Here is a 19,567-nt window from a genome sequence, read left to right as displayed (position 1 = left end):
TTATTATTAACTAATAATAATAATTATAACATAAAAGTAATGTCTTTTTTAGTATCTGATATTGCAGTGGAAGGACACCTCAAATGTGCCTCAGAGGATAAATGCAAGTATTTGTTAAGGAAGGAGGGGAGGAGCAGATCATGTGCTCCCTGGCCAAGTTATTTGATTATGCTCTTGTTTACTCGCTGGGCGGCAAAACCAGTCTGACACGTTGCCATCATGCACCACAGCGACAAATGCCAAAATTTAAAAGTGGCAGAACAAGTTTGCTGAATTTTAAGGCTTCACAAACAGCAGCCTTTGCGTGCCTCACATATCAATGCACTAGTTTACCTTTCTTAACAAACACATTAATAGTGGTCATGTGTTGAACGCAGTCTGAATCCCAGTGGAGTCAAGCTTCAGCCTGAATTTTATGTGATTTAGGCTGCGAATCTGCTAATTTCTCTCTCTCTCTCTCTCTCTCTCTCTCTCTCTCTCTCTCTCTCTCTCTATATATATATATATATATATATATATATATATATATATATATATATATATATATATATATATATGATGGCAGAGGTTTCAATGTACCTGTGTATCCACCATCATCGCCTTTATTTCTCAAAGTGTAGGCAAATCTTTTGAGTATTTTTGTTATTGGTTGGGAAACACTTCTGTACGGTGTGGTGCTAGGTGATATGGCCTTAAAATAAAACCTTTGACATCCAATTTCCATTTTAATTGTTTTTGTCCCTCCTTCACTTATAGAAAAAGCAAACGGCGATGACATAATTCAAAACAAGTTTGAGCTTTGTTTTCACCCTTGTGGGATTTGCTTTATTGCTTGCATTTTGAGAATTCTTCCGCAAATTACAAGGTATCTCAAACAACTTGTATTCAGATGACCTCCAGAGTTATTATTCTCGATTTATCCATTATCTGCACCTTCTCCTCACGAGGGTCATGCCGGTGCTTGAGCCTATCCCAGCTGTCTTCGGGCAGTAGGCGGGGCACACCCTTAACTGGTTGCTAGCCAATTGCAGGGCACACAAAGACAAACAAACATCTGCACTCACACTCACACCTTGGTGCAATTTAGAGAGACCAATCAATTGCTGTGCGTGTTTTGAGTATGTGGGAGGAAACCAGAGCAACCAGAGGTAACCCACAACATGCAAACTCCACACAGGAAGGCTAGAATCAAACCCTGCACCTCTGCAACGTGAGGCCATCGTGCTAACCACTGCCTCACCTTGCGGACGTTTATTATTATTAATAATAATAATAATGCCTTTATTAGTCCCACAATGGGGAAATTCGAGATTCGAACCCAGGCCTCCTGGGGAGACTGGGTCCTGAACGCGGCGCCTTAGACCACTCGGCCATCCTGGCAGCCTCGGCCATCCATCCATTATTCAACTAATTCTGATTTTTGTACGCTTTGGTTGAATGACTCGAATTTGCTACATCCAATATGGAGAAAATGTCAACATCGGACGTATGAACCATGGACTAATATAAGAATAGATACGTTGGAGTTATGAACGCATACTTTTCCAAGAGCGCATCTTGACGCGTAAAACGAATCCAACTGGAGTTCTAGGCATTAAAACGCCCTTCTGCAACATGATTGGCTGCTGGGCAGGCAGATTACGCGAGCGTGTCACTGCCGAGAACACCAGTGGGCCTTGACACATTAACTTCCGTACACGTCACGGATCACGTGTTTGCCACTCTCCCTCTGACTGGAGTTAAGGAAAAAGTTTTGACTAGTTCACAGGAGCCGAATCGAAACCAGTGTTAAACATTTAGGACGGAAAAAGAGTCACTGAAACCATTTCCAGTGGGGAAACGATGGAGTCTGTTGCCCAGGTAACAATACAACACACACCAAACACTTTAATTACAATTAACGCTCTTTCAAAGACTGTCTTTGTAACAAGTAGCTTCTCCACTTGTTTCCAATTATCTCTCGATATCGTCTCTTAGAAAGTGTTATCTTCAACATTTACTCTCGACTTGGGTCCCCTCAAAGAGCCGTTGGCGTTCATCCGGTTGCTCGAATGGGTAAGTTTGGTCGTAGCCATATGGTTAGATGAGCCGTCTCGTGATTCCGTTTTTCTCGCTAGCGACAAAATGAGCTCGCAAATTGATTCAGTTGCTCGTCTTAAAGAATGACTTTGAAGCCATTTTATGAGCTGAAAGCACCACCCAATTGGTGCAGGAATGACGTTTATAAGTTGTCTACTTCCGTGATTCCATGCACTTAATAGCTGGCTAAATGTCTGTTAGCATGCTAAGCTGAAAAACAACACTATGACATCCATCCGATACAGTTACATAGATTGTTAATTCAGCCTTTTATTGGGCGTGGCTCTTGCATAAATTCTGCCTAGCCACAAGCCGAACAATTCTTGTAGAGAGAGTGCATGTTTTTAAACGTTTTTGTTTTCCGAGTACAGTGGACCACCGCTATTCACGGGGGAAAGGTACCAGGTTGGTCCGTGAATAGTAAACTAGTAAATGTATTAAACAAAAATATTTACTGTAAATCTGCCAAATGTTTTAAGGAATGGGGTAAACATCCTTCCAGTACCATTTTCCACAAAATATAGAGTTAAAAACATTTTGACATACTATGGACGCGTTTAGTAAATATTGTGTGTGTGTGGGGGGGGGGGGCTCTCTGTAGGTGTCGAGCCACCAGTATGCGGGGGCTCAATAATTAATTGCATTTGCAATATATTCGTAAAATGCTAAAATACAATTTGCTAAACGCAAATGCTTCTATTTGACCGGACAGAGCAGGGAGAGATGCCAAAGCTAGAATTAAAGACTGATGCACTATGCGCATAATTTTGCATGACTTTTCCATGTCATGAGATGAGGCCTTGATGCGTGTATCTAACATGTTTGATCTGTTCTATTTTGTGATTAAAAAAAGAAAAATATACTTTTGGTCGGTATTTATGACCAGCACAAGTTTGTTAAATAACTAACTGTGTGATTGTGATTGCAGGTGTTCACAATATTTGCCTTTGCCACAACCGGGGGCTTCAGCGGTACAACCAGCGTCAACGTCCAGTGTCCTGGCAGTCAGATTCAAGAAATCCATGCGCACTTTGACTACCCGTTTAGGTGAGCATTCTTTTATTTATTTTTTTGCAGCGATTCATATTTTAAGCAGTTTAAATCGATTTTAAATAGATTTTCGATTAATCGTTATGCCCCTAACAATTATAATAGCAATAATAGAATTAGAATATCGTGTTTGGACTAGTAGGAACATAGTGCAAAGATATCAGTTTTTTTTACTTTAAGGTGACCTTTTTTTTTTTTTTTATGTATTTTTGTGACATTTTTATTTTGGGATATTCCATGAGAATTTGCTAATGAAAAATGTGTGCCAAATGAAGTGTGTGCAACCAGTTTCTTTTCTGAGTTCATACAGGTTGATGGACCATCCATATGATGTTCCCACTTGTGTTGCCAATGAAACCAAGCCCGTGGTGTACTACCTGACTGGAGATTTTGCATCGTCGGCGCAGTTTTATGTGTGCATCGGCGTGTTGGCGTTTCTGTACAGCACCGCCTCGCTCGTCATCTATTTGGGCTTCCAGCATCTGTATAGAGGAACTAGTCGTGGACCAATTGTGGTACGTTCGTATGGGTTCACCAAATTTCTCACTTATGGTAAATATTTTCATGGGTAAACCTATAGTAATTAAAGGTAACTTCAAATAAAGAATATAATTTTTTCATTGGATATTTTTTTTTTTAAACCAACTCAGTTTTACTGATTCCACGATGTAAAAAAAAAAAAAACATTTTCAGCAGAATTAGCCATTTCTCTTAAAATTCTATCATAACCATAGTGCAACATTATTATCAGAATAAGTTCTTTTTATGCATTAAAACAATGCAGTCACACTACCTTGCATGCCAGCTGCCTGGCTTGATTCATTCACGTTTGTTGGTTTGTGACGCCGCTTGAGTGTTCCCGTTACATTTCACTCTGCATTTGGAGATGCTATAAACGGCAACCGTCTTGTCAAGACAATGTCCATTCTTGCTCGATCCAAACTGATTCCACACAAACTAATGCATTGAGGCATCTTAAAAATCTACCCTTCCTCGTCACCCTTATATGTGTTGTGTGCTTGCCACAAATCTTCGCTGCTGACTGGAGCCTGAGGGAAAAAAAAAAGAATAAAAGTTGATTAAAAAATAACATTCAAACAAAATAAAACAATATTAGGAATGATGAGTAGAATTTTTTCTTAATTATGTTAATTAAATTGATCAATAACTTGTAAAAAAGTATGTTGCACCCCTAGCACCTCAATGTTCAGCCATGATCCTGTTTGTGATATTTTCCTACTTCGATTTGGTGGCTTTTCAAAATTACCTTTGTCAGTGAGACCTAAATCATATTTGTAATAACTTATTCCAATCAAACCTTCCACAACAGGCAATGTTTTAAATAAGATTCATAGATTTTTCAATACCACTTTTTCTCACTGGGAATCGCAAGTCATACAAGTATGAGCAGAAGTTAAGCATTTTGGTCCATTAGAAAGAATAAAACACTCTTTCTATGAGACATATTGATCTTAATATATTCAGAATATAAAGGGGCCTTTTACGTGAAAGTGACCTATCAATTGTCAAATAAAACCAAGTCGGTTCTTAGATTTCACAGCATGTTTTTTTTTTTCCACATTTAATGCTATAGCCTTATTCCAGAATATTTTCCCATTTATTTTGCTCACAAAAATGACATAAATTTATTTATTTGAGTTTTTTTTAGGTTTTTGCAAATTTATAAAATAAAACAATGGAAGCTTTGTAACTTCACACATGCAGGAAAGCAAGCTGGGGAAATGCTAGCATTAGATGGCCAGTGTGAAAGAGGCTTCACAGAGCAGCGTAAATGAAAGGTCGGCCTTTCTTGGCACTCCACGCTGCTCCTCCATGCTGTTCGGAAACACACAAAGTATGACCATATATACATATATTAGTGCTGTCAAGTGATTACATTGTTGAACTAACTAATCGCAAAAAAATCCTGTATTAATTGCAATTAATCACCTTTTTCAACTATTACGTGTATTTTAAATCAAAGACTGTTCTAATGGCTTTCTTCGATCCTTGAATACAATCTAAACTGAGTCAGCTTTATTTTGGTATTTTTCTTCGAAAAGGGGATCCACTACCCCGGTCTGCCAATCCAGAGGCACCGTCTCTAACCACCTCGGTGACCTCAACCCCAGAGATAGTAAAGCCCACCTCAGACAACCGCAGACTCTGCATCCTCATGGGAATGCATGTCTGTGGAATTGAGGTCTTGGAAGTATTCTTTCCGCACGTCCCAACGTCCTGTGTTGAGGTCAGCTGCACCCCATCCCACTAGTGTTGACGGTGCACTGCTGCCCCCTCTTGAGACGCCGGATGGGGGACCAGAATTTCTTCAAAGTTATTCTCGCCGATCTCGTCCCATGCCTGAGTTTTTGCTTCAGTGACCTCCAGAGCCACATTCCGCTTGGCGAGCTGATGTCTGTCTCCTGCGTCCGAGTCCCACAAGCCTAATAGGCCCGATAGGTCTCTCTTTGCAGCTTGACAGCATCCCTTACCGCCGGCGTTTACCAACAGGTTCGGGAGTTGTCGCCTCGACAGACACCGACCACCTTACGGCCACAGCTCCAATCGGCCGCCACAACAATGGAGGCACAGAACATGGTCCATACAGACTCAGTGTTTGCCACCCCTCTCGGGATGTGGGTTAAGTCCTGAGCTGACACAATCGCAGTCGATCATCGAACTGCGGCTCAGGGTGTCCTTGTGCCAAGGGTTCGTTATGGAGAGTCAGTGAGGAACAGAACACCGCTTGCGTTCTGATCAGATACTCATTCTATTACACTTACAGGTGAACAAAATTTGACCATCTCTCAACTCTCAAATGCATATATTTCATATATCTATGAAGGCACAACTACTGTATTATCATTGTGTTAAGATACATTTTAGAAACTGGGAAGGTGGGGATTCACAATCACAATTTGCAAAGCGTTTTTACTTTGAATTTTAAATTATTTCAAATCCGTACTGTGTCTTATGTCCAGTCAGAATTGTAAACAGCCACAACAGCAGTGAAACTTTGTACTTCGTGTACTTAAAATGACTTAAATGTGGCCTCTTAAATAGCCACCAAAAATGATGAAACGATTCTTTTGTTTGAAAAAGGACCTGCTGTTGACTGCAGCCTTCGCGTTTATGTGGCTGGCTTCCTCCTCCGCTTGGGCCAAAGGCTTGTCTGACGTGAAGTGGGCCACCAGTCCTTCCACCATTCTGTCTTTCATCACCATGTGCAAGGATGTCAACATCAAGTGTACGGCTGGTGCAACACCTCACATGGGCCGACTCAACGCCTCGGTGGTAAGTTCACATCTGTTACATGCAGTATATATTGTACGCCAATACCTGAAAATTTGAACGTGGTTCATACTTGTAATGCACACGTAAAGCACATAACACCTATGCCATACAAACAGGACCAAAGTGAGATGTACTTCTGTTTTGTGGGCTGGATAAATATTGAGTGAAGTGTACTTGTGGATGACTTTTGAGGCACATCACTCACATTCTGATTGTGCGTGACCCTTTCCATCACAAAGCACTGGCTAACTGAGTGACTTCTGGTGGCGTACAAAAGGAGTATGGGTCCCATGTGCCCTTTCCTAAAAATAAACAGTTTTTAAGTTGTTAATGTTTAATTGTTGTTGTTGTTTAAACCAGTTGGTGTTTAAACAAATATAAGCATTTGCATGTTGTTCCCTTACTGCAATGGTTCTCACCCTATTTTGTCTTGTGTACCCCCAAAACCGTGAGTGCAACCTCAATCATAGATATTCATGATTCAAAAGTAGAACGTAATGCAATTGATGAAATGAAAATATTTTTCCTCCTTCTCCTAAATTTGTAACATTTAATTCTCAGGCATAGTCTTATTTTTAACTTTATAACATCTCCCACAAAAAAATTAGCTCCTTTGAATAAGTCCCCTTTAAACAGGCGTTTATAATTCAATGTCAAACAAAATACTTAATAAAGAATATTCAGACCCACTATAGCAGTTTCACTTTCCTTTCTTCAGTCATTGACTGGATTACATGCAGCTGTTAGGATTTCGGCCCAGATGTGTCACTGGTTATTGTCGGAAATTAGTTGTAGTGCGCGCTTAGCATTTCTTTTTTATAGGCTTATGAAATGACCTTGGAAATAAAATTTTAAATGTTTCCATGTACCCCTCGCATTGGGCTTGTGAACCCCTCGGGGTATGCGTACCCCTGTTTAGGAAACACTTGCTTACTGTACCAAATGAACCGACATCTTAATGATTAAACAGTTCTGCGTAAGGGAAACTGTACTCTAATTATGAAGATGAAAATTCTACACTTCTCGCTTACTGGCATCCTTTTTGTGAAGTATCACAAAAAGCCAAATAAAAACAAAATAGAATGAAGTCTACTCTCATTTTCATTCTTCTTCTCTTCGTGTGTCTGCAGATTTTTGGTTTCCTTAATGTCATCTTGTGGGGTGGCAACTGTTGGTTCATTTACAAGGAAACTCCTTTCCACAAGTCGGCCGAACCACCTGCTGCAGATGCTGAGGGTGCTGCCCGGCCATCTTAACTTCTCATTCTGTAATTGTTTTCGCGGTATGTCTGCTTGTCATGGAGCGACAAAGTGTTGAAGAACGGCTGCAGATTCGAAGGTATGCTGTTCTTAGGCTAAATATTTACACTGAAAGTTGAAGTGCCCCATTCCCATTTCGTGCCTTTATCCAGTGTTTTTGACTCCTCATGATGACCAAAGTTTGACGCCATGCTCCTCCGAATAAGATGTCGTCAAAATTTTGCATTGACCATCTGTCCAGGTTACCTATTTCCAGCTGGGGCTCGTTCGGGCCAATTTTTTTGTCAAACAGATTTCAGGGGCTCCAAGTTTCCAAGGGTTGCGACGGAGTACTTTTGAATCATTTGGTATAAATGCAGCCTTTTCGACTACGCTGTTTTCAAGATTAACGCAAAACTTCGAAATTGGTTTGTGAGATCATTAGTTTGTATATTAAAAGTAGAATATTTAAAACCTAGAATAACCGAGGCCCTTATTGCATATGTTTTTGTAGGTGTGGACTCTTTATAGTAATAATAATTAATAATAATAGTGATAATAATAATATTGGTGCTGCACTTGAATTGCTCTTATCGAATTGCCAAAACACTTCTTTAAGAATTGTGTTTCCCGGTACAATCTTCGAGTGAAGGAATTAGTGTTCAAATTTGTTTCATTTGGTTACCAAAATGAGACTTGAAGTGTGAATGCTTTTTTTTTTTTATTGTGTTTTCCCTCTGTCTCTCTACATCGCATCACTCTGCTTTTCTCATGGTTCTTGTTTATTGATCTAATTCTTGAGTTGTTTTTTTTAAACATTTGTTTACACATTAAACTGTGGCAGATGACTTTTCTCATCTCTTAGTCTTGACTTGTCATTGTGACGGTCCAGTAAGATTTCAGTGGCTGAAGCAATGTCTTTTGACTAATAAAATCTGCTTTGTTACAAAATGGACTGTGCAATTCATATCGTCATCTGCCTTTGTGCTGGCTACACTGTCCACAAAACATTTGTTCATTGTATATATCTGCCTTGTTTTAATAATAAATCCAAGTGTCTAATATAAAGTGTAGAACAACTATACGAACGCACCTGTAGAACAACTGATTTTCTGCGACTTTATGGCATTTCTGTGCACTAGTAGAATGACTGCAGTGTACTAACAAGTATGTTGTTACTAGTGGGGAAAACCTGTGCACTAGTTGACATCTGTGTTCTACTAATGCACTACATGCCAGCTAGCGTGAGTTTTACACAGACACTAATAGTACTAGTTACTAGCTCATGCCATACCACCATTACTAGACCCATTACTTCTAATACACCCACTACTACGAGTACAACAAGCACTACTAGGGCCACTACTATCACTAGCACCGCTACTACGACCATTAATACCACAACTGCTCATTACCACAACTCTTTAGAAATGTTTACAAAAGCCTGATAACGATCCTGATGATTTAAAGATGTATCTAAAACAGGCTGGCATGGGGGTTCTCGAGGACCGGACTTGGGGACACCTGACGGAGATTGTACCGAGTCGTAACTGTGAGTGTTAATGGTTGTTGGTCTTTGTGTGCCCTGCTGGCAAGTCCGGGATGTACCCCGCCTACTGCCCGAAGACGGCTGGGACAGGCTCTGGGATGCCCGCGACCCTTATGAGGAGAAGCAGTTTGGATAATGAATGGATGGGTAGTTGATGAGTGTAGTGGGGACATGGGTGATACACTACACATTCTTGTGCGTTAGGTGGCGGTACGCATCTAAACGTGTTTTCCAATCTACTCACACTTGAAAGAAAAAGCCATAATGGCCGCAAAGGGAGGCCGATGTTTTATAAATCTCGATAGTTTTATCGGACTAAATTGGACTTGTTGGGTGAACGGGGTAGATACATTTGACGGTGAGTCGCACATCCCGTCCTGAAAATCCTCCCCCATTATCGTTGCCATCGGTTCGACCTCGCCGAATCCTGTTTTGCGTGTTTGGAACTGGGGAGCAGCGGCATTTAAAAGTAACCCAAACAAAAAGACGCTGGGTCCTAGTGCGGGAATTTCAAACTACTTTTCTTGTGCTAAACCTTTCGTTTGTAATCGTTTTTCTACTTACTTCTAATCATAACACGTAATTTGCGTACTTTTTAAAAATAGTGTTTTTAATGGAATACTCCAAAATGTCATTAGGTGTGAGCGTGAACGGTTGTTCGTGTACGTGTGCCCTGCGATTGGCTGGCAACCCGTTCAGGGTGTACCCCTTCTACTGCCGGACGGGCTCCAGCACCACCGCGCGACCGTTTTGAGGCTGAGTGGCTTGCATGGATGGATAGATTACATCGCTAAAAAAAAAACTACTATAATGTAGTGTAGTGTGTTCTCGTTGGTCTTGCCAGTTGCCCCACTCGTAGTTGATGAGACCAGGGCCAAAACAAAACCATGCTGGTCTATACTGTTTTTTCAGCAAGAAAGTCCCATTTTAAAATGATGAAACCAGGAAAGTGATTTCATGCCAATGGTGCATGTATCTTATTTCTTAGGCAGGTCTGCATTTTTTGCGCATAAGTCACAGTGGCTCTTTCCCTAAGACTAGTGGCAGCCTCAACATCAAACAACAGAGAAGCCACATGAGAACAACACTCCCCCCAAAACCTGCAAAAAAAAATAGTATCTTGGAGGAGATATCCACAACAATCCAGGGCCTTAAACTAGGCTTCTGGTAGCCATCATGGAAAAACACACACATTGCTAACCGGACACAACCTGTCACATGCTTCATTTCCACACACGAGTCGGCACACAATTTCTTGTCAAAAGACTTTTTGTTTGATGTGATCTGTAAGAAGTGAATATTCGGTACTCTGTTGATTGTCATTGATTGACGTGTTGTACCGTATGTGTGAATGTTTTGGTAATTGGTGGATTGACTGACGCTGTTTAATCTTGCACCTAGTTGAGACGTGTTCCCAAGGCAGCAGCAAGTATGGAAGAAGTCGTGAGAGCGTGAGCCTCTGCAAAGAAGGTAATACAAGGAAGAAGTTCCACTTGGAGTTAAAGCATCTCCCAATCAAGCAGAAGAGAAATCACAAAAACAACAAGTTTGCCACTGTAGTGTGGTGACCACATAAACTATACCAATAACACTTTTTTTACATTCTCTTTTGTTTTATCAATACTAGTATTTCTACAATACAGTGCAACATTGTAGTGATTTTTGAAGACTTTGTTAAACTGGAAAAACTTGATTAGGTATACTCTGCAATTCAAGTGAGTTACAAGGTTGATAACAGAGAAATCAAATTCTTGAAAGTTCATTCCTCAAGACCACCGTATTCCTAGGCCACATGAGCCTTTTCCTGAAATATGGGCTCAATTTGCGGTATGAACAGGAACCGGCATTTTGTTTACATGGTAACTACTAATGTTGCAGGGTCGGACAAAGATGTACAGTCACATGTTTAGCTACTTTCTAAAGCCTGTCACCTCAGACAGTAAGGCCATGATTAATCTCCAAAACTATGAGCCATTTCAGTCCGTTATACAGTAATAAAGCAGGTTGCGTTTCATAAAAAAAAAAAAAATGTCTGAAATTAGAATTTATTGTAATTATGTAATGTAAACGCGACACAAAAATAGCCCAATTGTCTGATTTCACCAAAATATCCCAATTGAGCCTCAAGACCTGCCGTCTGGACGTAGCCTTTGTTCTCATATCAATCTCACTACTTCTCATCTTTAATGCTCTGAAAAACAAAAGGAACAAAAAGGAAAGAATTTCAATAAAAAAGAATCACAAATGGCTCACTGATACTTCCGGTGGCATACAGCAAGTTGCCGTCATAATTGTTTCTATACGGTGGATACGATGTTGAAGCTGCTAGCAAGAAATGAACTAGCTTCACTTCACAACTTGGGCGTTTTTTGCATTTGTGTGTTTTCTCCTCTCCAGACATGCACATATATGGCGAGTGTCCCTCCCATGATGACTTCTACCTGGTGGTGTGCGGCCACTGTGGCCATGTAGTGAAGCCGCAAGCCTTTCAGCGACACTGTGAGAGGCGACATGGCCTCCTAACGAAGACATGCGGGCAGGGGCACGACTTGGCCCCTCAGCCACGGCCTCACTCCTGCTGCCCCGTCAACCTTTCCCTTTCTGGGGTGGACGATGTACATCTGGCAGGAAAGACTTTAAGCTCACGCGCTACCTCGCCTGTCCACCAACACACGCCTGTGAAGGCCCAAAAGGAAGCTGGGAGGTAAATGAAATAAATCCAGATGAGCACTTTTAAAAAGAGTGAGTAGACATTTTTGTGCAAATAACAGAGGACAGGATTGAATAAAAATCAAGAATTGGCAAATTCACAAATGCGCAATTTGAGTTTAGGACCGAGCTCAAACACGACTAGCGAAAACCTGTGAGTATATGATGTCCCGCTAACATGTTTATCAAATTTATATTAATTATATTGATAGTTTTTAACTCAAACTAGGATCCCAAATTATTTACATTTATTTCAAACCCAACTTACAATTTTCCCCTTAAAATAAATGGTTTACAGTGGATCTGATCTGTATCTGCATCGCAGTTGTGTGACTGCTGAAGAGCAAAATTCCCTAATTTAGATATTCCCTTTGAAATATTATTCCAACTTCAAATGTCACATTCTCCATTTTAACAACTGCAGCGTTTCAGTTCAGGGTCATCTCTTCATGATCAAACTCAATTTCTACAGCAATTGCTCTCTCTAATTTATTGTTTCTATTTTGTGCGACTTTCCCTCTCTCTTTCTGCAGTTTCGCTTCAGCGATGAACCCTCCCCTTCTTCTCACGTCTGCTTCCGCACTTCTGAGCGGGTGTGCTCCATCTCAGCCCCCCGCTCTTGTTTGTCCCACTTCCTCCACTTTTTCGCCTTCGAAGAGACCCCCTACGCTCGCAGCCGAGCACTCATCAAATGACTCTCCCACTCCCCCTTTGGAGGGAACAATAACCCACAGCCGGATTTGCACAAACACCAAAAGTAAGTCTGGTTATCTTCCCTTGCTGCTTTTCTGTCTGTCCATATGAGGACGCCTTTTGAAAAATGCAACGGCTTGGCACCTGTAAAAGTCCCCCTCCCTGTTATGTTGCAGTTGAAATTGATTGTTTTTGTCAAAATGATGACTGCTTTGTGTTGTATTTTCCCTGTCAGAGCAAGAATGTAACCTGAAAAATCAAAGCTGTGCTCCAGATCCAGGGAAGAAGCCACCATGCAAGCAAACATTTATTCTAGCCTTTTTTTTTTTTTTTTTTTTTGGCACCGCTGTCGCCATGTGTACGTATTAATGCTGTTCTTCAGACTGACGGCGTCTCTGTGGCTGTGAAGCGACACACTGCAGGTCGAGACCTGGAGCAGCATCATTTGGACGCTCATATGGAGAAAATATCTAACTTGAGAAACTGCCACATTCTCAGGTATGCAGAGGAGGAATATTATATATTTGAAAGCCTTCCCATGTGTCTTAGAAAGTAATGAAAGGTTTTTAGCATTTTCACCACTAGAAACATTTTTTTTTGGGGGGGGGGGTTCTGTTTCATTGCTCATCATAATGACTGGGCGGAGCTAGTGTGTTGCGACATGAGCGCTGCCGCTAGCCAGAGTGTGAAGGAAAAAAAGTGAGTGTCAAGATTCACCCGAGGCAGCACTTTGTCATCAAGTTGCTGAATTACGTTTGTTCGTTTGTACAACCGTTCCGTGCATGTGACGCATGCCGAGGCCACATAGGCAAAAGCAAATACGTCCGCCTTCATTACGACAACTTTGCCCAACTTTCAAGTCGCTGTGGCTTATCAAAAGCTAAGACTGATAGCGCTGTTAGCCTGTGCTAACGCTGCAGCTCTGCTTACCATTTGGGTTTGACATGACTGAAATGGTTCCTGGATCTCAAAGTTTCGTAGACCTGAAAAGGGCCTGCATCCCGAACCTTTTTGGATGTGCCAGTGCTGCACAGGCCTTCTCCCAGCCGAGCTGCAAAGTCATTGGCAGGGAAACTCAGTTTGGTGGCGGGATGATGTAAATTGATCAATTTGTGACATTAAACTGTAGAAGTCCAATCAACCACAAAAATAACACATTTTCCTCATCTTTGTACCGCCAGGACTTCGTCACAAATCTTTCCAGAAGCCGAGGCAGATGGCTCCGTCAATGTGGACGTCCAAACCCCGTACCCCTTCAACCAGGGCTTACCCTCCAGCGATGAAAACGACGATGAGCGGGAGTACGCTGCTGACCTTCCTACCACGGCTTGGCACCCCAAACCTCTTGGTGTGAGTAACAAAAAGATTTGATAACTTTTTGCACATTTAGTGAAGGGACTAAAAGAGCGTTACAAGACTCTGTAAAGCAAAATAAAATACTGGACGTCTTTTAAATTTGATACATAACAGAGTAGAACATTGTTTACCCAGGAAAATTTGGATGATTGAAAAAAGTGGATAAGTATATGAAAGGAGGCTTCAAAATTGTAAAAATTAGCATTGTATACATGCACTATAAAATGGTAACTTGTGTCAAAATGTAATTAGGAAGCTCACGTTGGAAAGTAATACGGTACTAAGGACTATAATCGTAAAATGCAATACAACTTTATTAAATAGCGCATTTCACAGCAGCTGGAGCTGTAACAAAGCACTTGCCATATGCTGTAATATAAATTAGCGGGAAATTAGAACACAAATTAAATAAGTATATAAGCCTACTTGCAGTCATTGGGTTTAAATTGCGTGCACAACTAAAATCTAGTGCAAAACAAGAAAAAAAAAAGCCTCAAAATGTTGAACATGTCGTCATTGCCAAGCATGGCACCTGATAACAGTGGGATGGGCGGATCAATCCCAGGGAGAGACTGTTGGCGCTGCCCCCAGACATCAGTAACAATTTATACATGAAGCCCTGTCTTAGTTGTTTATAAAAATAGACTTTGTAAAATGTTCACTCAAGGGGTGGAGTTATGGGTTTTCCACCCTCCATCAATGTGGCTCTCGATGAAGTCAAACCATCTTCAGGTAAAAATGACGTAGTGAGGCGAAGGGGGAAATCGTGCTTACTGCATCATTTGGCTGCAAAACTCAAATGGTGAAAAACGTTTTTATTGCTGTGGGTCCACACTTCATCATTTCATAGTTCTCAGTCTAATGTTTTCTTCATATAATCTTCATATATTTAGAAACAAATTTGGGATTTGACTTCACAGGGACGTCAAAGGTTACCAATTATGCATTTTTTGCGATTCAAAATATTTTTCAGGTGTGTTACTAGCATGTCTGTGACACCTTTTTGTAAAAATACACAAATGATAAAAGCTGGAATATTATACAACAGCATATTCTTTTTTGCCATTATGGAATTAGCACCTCACAAATCTGTCTAAAAGCCTTTTTACACCGCAATTGATTTTCTTCGTGATCACCACGGCGCAGGGTGACTCCGGCGCTCCTGTGCAATCTTGCCCATATTTGGAACTGGTTGCTTTGCAACTTACCTGGAAGTAGCAGGCACGCTTTTGCCACTGGTTGGTATATTGCTTTTGGCACGCTGTAATCCTTCCACCAACCTCTCCCAAGTTACATTTTTTTAGGCACTTTAGGCACGCAAATGCCTGCCTTGGCTTGACGTGGCGTTCCATCGTCAAGCCTTTACAGCACATACACAATGAACGGGTTCGTAGACAGTGCTAAATGCAGCGTGAAAAGGCCTTTATGCAGCGAGCTGGAATTCATCCCTTCCTACTTACTGTTGGGACAATGGTAAGCCCGCTTCTGTTAAAATGACAACCAGTGGGTTTCGCATTAGCAACTTAGCTGAGCATTACGAGCCGATGATGGTAACTCTCTACTTTTGACTTTGAAAATAGTTCTTTTGCTGTGGAACATGATCATCAACAATGAAGCATCAAGACCTGATTTGATTATTGACTTTGTTTCTGCAGTTATGCACTTTTGGCTGCCGCACGCTAGGATGCAGCCTCTTCACTTTTGACAGACGCCTGCACCACCTCCGCTTTGCCCTTGCTGCCATGTTGGAGCGTCATGTTAGTGCGCACCTGCGGAAGTGAGTCACAAACACATTTTCCGTGAACGGCAGTACTCAAAAGTTGGACCACAGTATGTTGCTTGGCTATTCCATGAATATGATCTGATATGATTTCATGTTAATTCCAGGAAAATACCTCAAGCCTCATCAACTCTCAGGTCACATCACATCTCCGTTTCTTCAGTCAAGAGAGGTCCCGGACGCGCCCTCTGCCTTGCGACTGCTACCTCACATTGTTCGCAGCTGAAAAGCACATCTCAGGGTACCAAAGTGCCAAAGGCAGCCAGTTGTCACGCCTCTGTTGAGAAAAAGTTGCATTGTCCTCTTGGCTCGGGCTCAAACTGCAAGCCTCATGGACAAAAGCGAAAAGGCGACAGTGACTCACAAGCTCTCAAGTATCAACATTTTGGCCGCCTTCCTTGCACCGACTGCATCTCTTGGACGGGAGACGGTGTCAGTAATGGAAAGAGGTCTAAAAGAGTAAGTATACGATACTTGTATGTTTATGTGTTCGCTAAGATTCCTGACATGCTGTTTCTTAGGTGCAGCAATGGTAATTTACCCAGCGTGTGTTTAATTATCAGTTTATTACACATTAACGACTGTATTGTACGTTTACACTAATCCAGCCAAGAAAGCATTTTATATCCCCAAAAAATAGTTTCAACGTTTTATTTGTTTTACTTTGTCCAGTACAGATGCTTGTGAGTGCGGCTTATTTGGGCCAGTTCTGCATTAGTTCATCAAAGTTTGAGCTCACCCAAAGTTTTTGCTTCAAACATCATGGATGACTTGCTGTTCAGTTTCAGACATGCGTCCTTGAGACTTTTTTCGGCATTGTGGAATGATAGATATGACCACACAGTTTCCTGTTGATTGATGAAACTGGCATTGGGGACTGATTTTCTTTCTCATTTTCCAGTCCCGTTTTTCGTGGAATTTGGACCCCAAAACTGCTGCTTCAAGCCAAAATGACTCCCTATTAAATTTCGGGCATGGGTCACTGAGATCCTTTTTTAGCTTTCTGTTACGCTACATACACTAAGTCCATCCAATTTCTATTGAATTTGTAAATGCTGTTCGGATGTTGGAGGTTAATTTTTAATATTCCTGAGCCAGAAATATGATTGCAGTTCCTGTCGAACAAACATTATAGGTGGGTTAATTGAACAGTATGTTTATTGTGATTATCATATCATATCAAAGACTGAGTGTGTTTGTGTATTCTTCACTGCAGGTGCTAAAGACGACGGAAAGAAGCTGAAGCCAGTCACGAATGGTTTGGATGTTTCTTTACTTTCTGACTGTACGCAATGATCATAGTTACTTCTTGTTACAAAGATGTCTACAGTCCACCTGAAAGTTATTTGCAGTAGTTAAGAGAAATTCAACATTAGTAGACACACCCTCAACACTTTCCATTCGTAATGTTTTAAGGCCAAAGTATAATACTACCAACTATGACCTTAAATCACATTCCTATCATTTCAAACTCTTCTTACAACTTTGCCTTTGAAGAAATGTCTGGCAACAATTCGAATGACAAGTAACAGCTAGGAGGAACACAAACCAACTAAAAGACAAATGGGAAAATACACAAGTACACAAATTAAAGATACCAGACTTCATGTATTTTTTTCAGAAAAATTAGTAATTGGGCTCGGGTTGACTGCATTTTCTTTATCTCTCAGCAAATAAACACAAGAATACCTCAACAACATTAACAAATTAAAGTTATTTACTTAAAAATTGAAATAAAGGATATGCCTTTTTTTTTCCCGGAAAATAAATAAAATGTTATTGTTGAATAAAATCCTAATTTTCCACACTTGACAAATGTGTCTGCTGCTTTCACTGTGATCAAACTCCTCAGTTTATGGATATTGGGATACCATTTTTGCATGAACCCAAAATGCACTTGAACGTCTATCGGTGAGCTTGATTTTCATAGAATTTTTGTACGTATTAGAAAGGCACAAATGTAGATGTCCTAGGAAATTTTCAGGGTTGAAATTCCTTTTATACTTTTTGCCTTTCAAATCCTTGCTTGTGAACACAGATTCAAAAGTTTATCCAAGACAAAATCAAGTCCCCCTGTGAAGGTCATAGTGCATTTTTAGGTTTATCCTTAAGTTTTAACTACATACAAATGTTTGTAAATGTCTGAGTATATCCAAACATATACATATGTTTCACAGCAGTGAATAAATTACCCAGTACTACTTTTAATTAGGGCTGTCAAAATTAAAGCGTTAACTCAAGATTAATTTTTTTTTAAATTAACGCGATTAAATATTTTAACTACGTTAACTGAGTTTCATTTTTTTTTAAACATTAATTTACATAAAATGGAAAGCCAAATTCCAAATTAGCTGTCCTTCTTTTGCACACGATCTCAGAACAAAACACTTTGCTTGAGTTACCACTGGGCCTTGCAAACCAACACTGCTGGAGTGTGGTGCTTACTACTACTTTTATGTTTAAGATCATAAAACAAATGTAAAGATCAGACCAAGATGACCTAAGTAAACATACAATGTAGTTTTAAATGGTGATTTGATTTAAGGGGAAAAGAAACTACCTGACCCTGTGTGGAAAATCATGAATTGACTGTAGCTAATCACATGTTCACTGATCCCATCCATCCCTGAATGCCTCCACACCTGTACAGTCAAGAAATCACATTTGAACCTCCCTGACAAATTTAAGTGGGTCAAAAGACCACAAAAAGCTGCAACCAAATGCCACGATCCAAATTAAGTCAAGAACAGAAGGCAAATAAATAATTGACATCTGTCAATCTGGAAATGGTCACAAAGTCATTCTTAAAGCTCTTGGACTCCAGCGAACCACAGTGAGAGCCACAATCCCCAAATTAAGAAAGCATGAAACAGTGATGAACCTTCCAGCTTACAGCACAGGTATTAACTCAAGAACACGACGACGTCTGATCCAGGAGGTCACAAAGAAACCCCGGACGCTTAAAGAACTGCTTTTTTCGCTTGGTTAAGGTCAGTGTTCATGACTGAACAATGAAGAGGAGGCTGGACAAAAATGATATCCATGGCAGAGTTCTAGGGCAAAAACCACGACAGGCCAAAAAAGAACACAAAGGCCCGTCTTATTTTGCAATATACATCTAAATGATTCCCAAGACTTTTGAGAGAAAATTCTATGGACTGACAAAACAAAAGTTGAACTTCTTTGAAGGTGTGTGTCTTATTACGTTTGGCATAAATCTAACGCAGCATTTCAGAAAGAGAACATCATACCAACAAGTCAAACATGGTGGTGGTGGTGTGATGGGCTGGGGCTGTTTTGCTACTTCAGGACATGGACCACTTGCTTCGATTGATAAAATCATGAATTCTACTCTTTACCAGAAATTCGTGAGGGAGAATGGGCATCAGTTTGCAACTTCAAGCTGAAAACACATCAGCAAGTCAACTTTTGAATGGCTTGAAAAAACAAAATGGTTTTGGAGTGGCCAAAGTCCAGACAAAAATCACATCAAAATGCTGTGGTATAATCTTGAGAAGTCCATTCGTGGTGGAAAACCCTTTAATGGTGCCGATTTAAAAGCCATTCTGCCAAGGAAGAGTGGGCCAAAAAATCTCCACAGAGATGTGAAAGACTCATTGAAATTCTTGATTTTGTTTGGGCCATGTTAGTTTAGACGATTCCCCCCCCTTCATCAATAATAAAAATCATCATTAAAAAAAAGATATGAAACTTATGTAGACCAACACTTAAATGTGTTTGGTGATGGGAAACATTTAAGTGGACCAAGATGCGGAAAATTAAAAAAAACAGGAAATCGGGAAGAGGGCAAACACCTTT

The 19,567-nt window shown here is 40.6% G+C and overlaps 2 protein-coding genes across 2 annotated transcripts; both read left to right on the top strand.

Annotated features, from left to right (window-relative positions):
* The first annotated feature begins 1,422 nt into the window (after positions 1 to 1,422).
* Positions 1,423 to 8,518, top strand: sypl2b (synaptophysin-like 2b). Its single transcript, XM_088291873.1, has 6 exons — positions 1,423 to 1,860; positions 1,978 to 2,055; positions 3,008 to 3,126; positions 3,440 to 3,644; positions 6,232 to 6,423; positions 7,554 to 8,518. Exons 1-6 carry the CDS (start codon positions 1,843 to 1,845, stop codon positions 7,677 to 7,679), a joined length of 738 nt encoding a protein of 245 aa, XP_088147999.1. The 5' UTR covers positions 1,423 to 1,842; the 3' UTR covers positions 7,680 to 8,518.
* Positions 8,519 to 9,395: 877 nt separating this feature from the next.
* LOC148340419 (ataxin-7-like protein 2) lies at positions 9,396 to 17,547 on the top strand. The gene is made up of 10 exons (XM_088291214.1): positions 9,396 to 9,568; positions 10,612 to 10,680; positions 11,608 to 11,914; positions 12,453 to 12,676; positions 12,848 to 12,915; positions 12,986 to 13,110; positions 13,794 to 13,962; positions 15,624 to 15,745; positions 15,856 to 16,207; positions 16,965 to 17,547. The coding sequence occupies exons 1-10, from the start codon at positions 9,475 to 9,477 to the stop codon at positions 16,989 to 16,991; spliced, it is 1,557 nt and encodes a 518-aa protein (XP_088147340.1). The 5' UTR covers positions 9,396 to 9,474; the 3' UTR covers positions 16,992 to 17,547.
* The last annotated feature ends 2,020 nt before the right edge of the window (positions 17,548 to 19,567 follow it).

Source organism: Idiotropiscis lumnitzeri, chromosome 3 (genome assembly GCF_059441095.1).
Source record: "Idiotropiscis lumnitzeri isolate Australia: NSW breed Sydney's pygmy pipehorse chromosome 3, RoL_Ilum_1.0, whole genome shotgun sequence".
Classification (NCBI taxonomy): Eukaryota; Metazoa; Chordata; class Actinopteri; order Syngnathiformes; family Syngnathidae; genus Idiotropiscis; species Idiotropiscis lumnitzeri.
Note: the sequence above shows the minus strand (reverse complement) of the source record. Positions and strands in the feature narration are given on the sequence as shown.

What these genes read in the sequence shown, in the direction of transcription:
- LOC148340419 (XM_088291214.1), top strand. Translation starts at nt 9,475, where the DNA reads ATGGCCGCAAAGGGAGGCCGATGTTTTATAAATCTCGATAGTTTTATC. An exon ending in AGAAGCCACCATGCAAGCAA is followed by an intron (nt 12,916 to 12,985) that starts ACATTTATTCTA and finishes CGTATTAATGCT; the next exon opens with GTTCTTCAGACTGACGGCGT. An exon ending in GTTAGTGCGCACCTGCGGAA is followed by an intron (nt 15,746 to 15,855) that starts GTGAGTCACAAA and finishes TGTTAATTCCAG; the next exon opens with GAAAATACCTCAAGCCTCAT.
- sypl2b (XM_088291873.1), top strand. An exon ending in TCATCCGGTTGCTCGAATGG is followed by an intron (nt 2,056 to 3,007) that starts GTAAGTTTGGTC and finishes TTGTGATTGCAG; the next exon opens with GTGTTCACAATATTTGCCTT. An exon ending in CTAGTCGTGGACCAATTGTG is followed by an intron (nt 3,645 to 6,231) that starts GTACGTTCGTAT and finishes TGTTTGAAAAAG; the next exon opens with GACCTGCTGTTGACTGCAGC.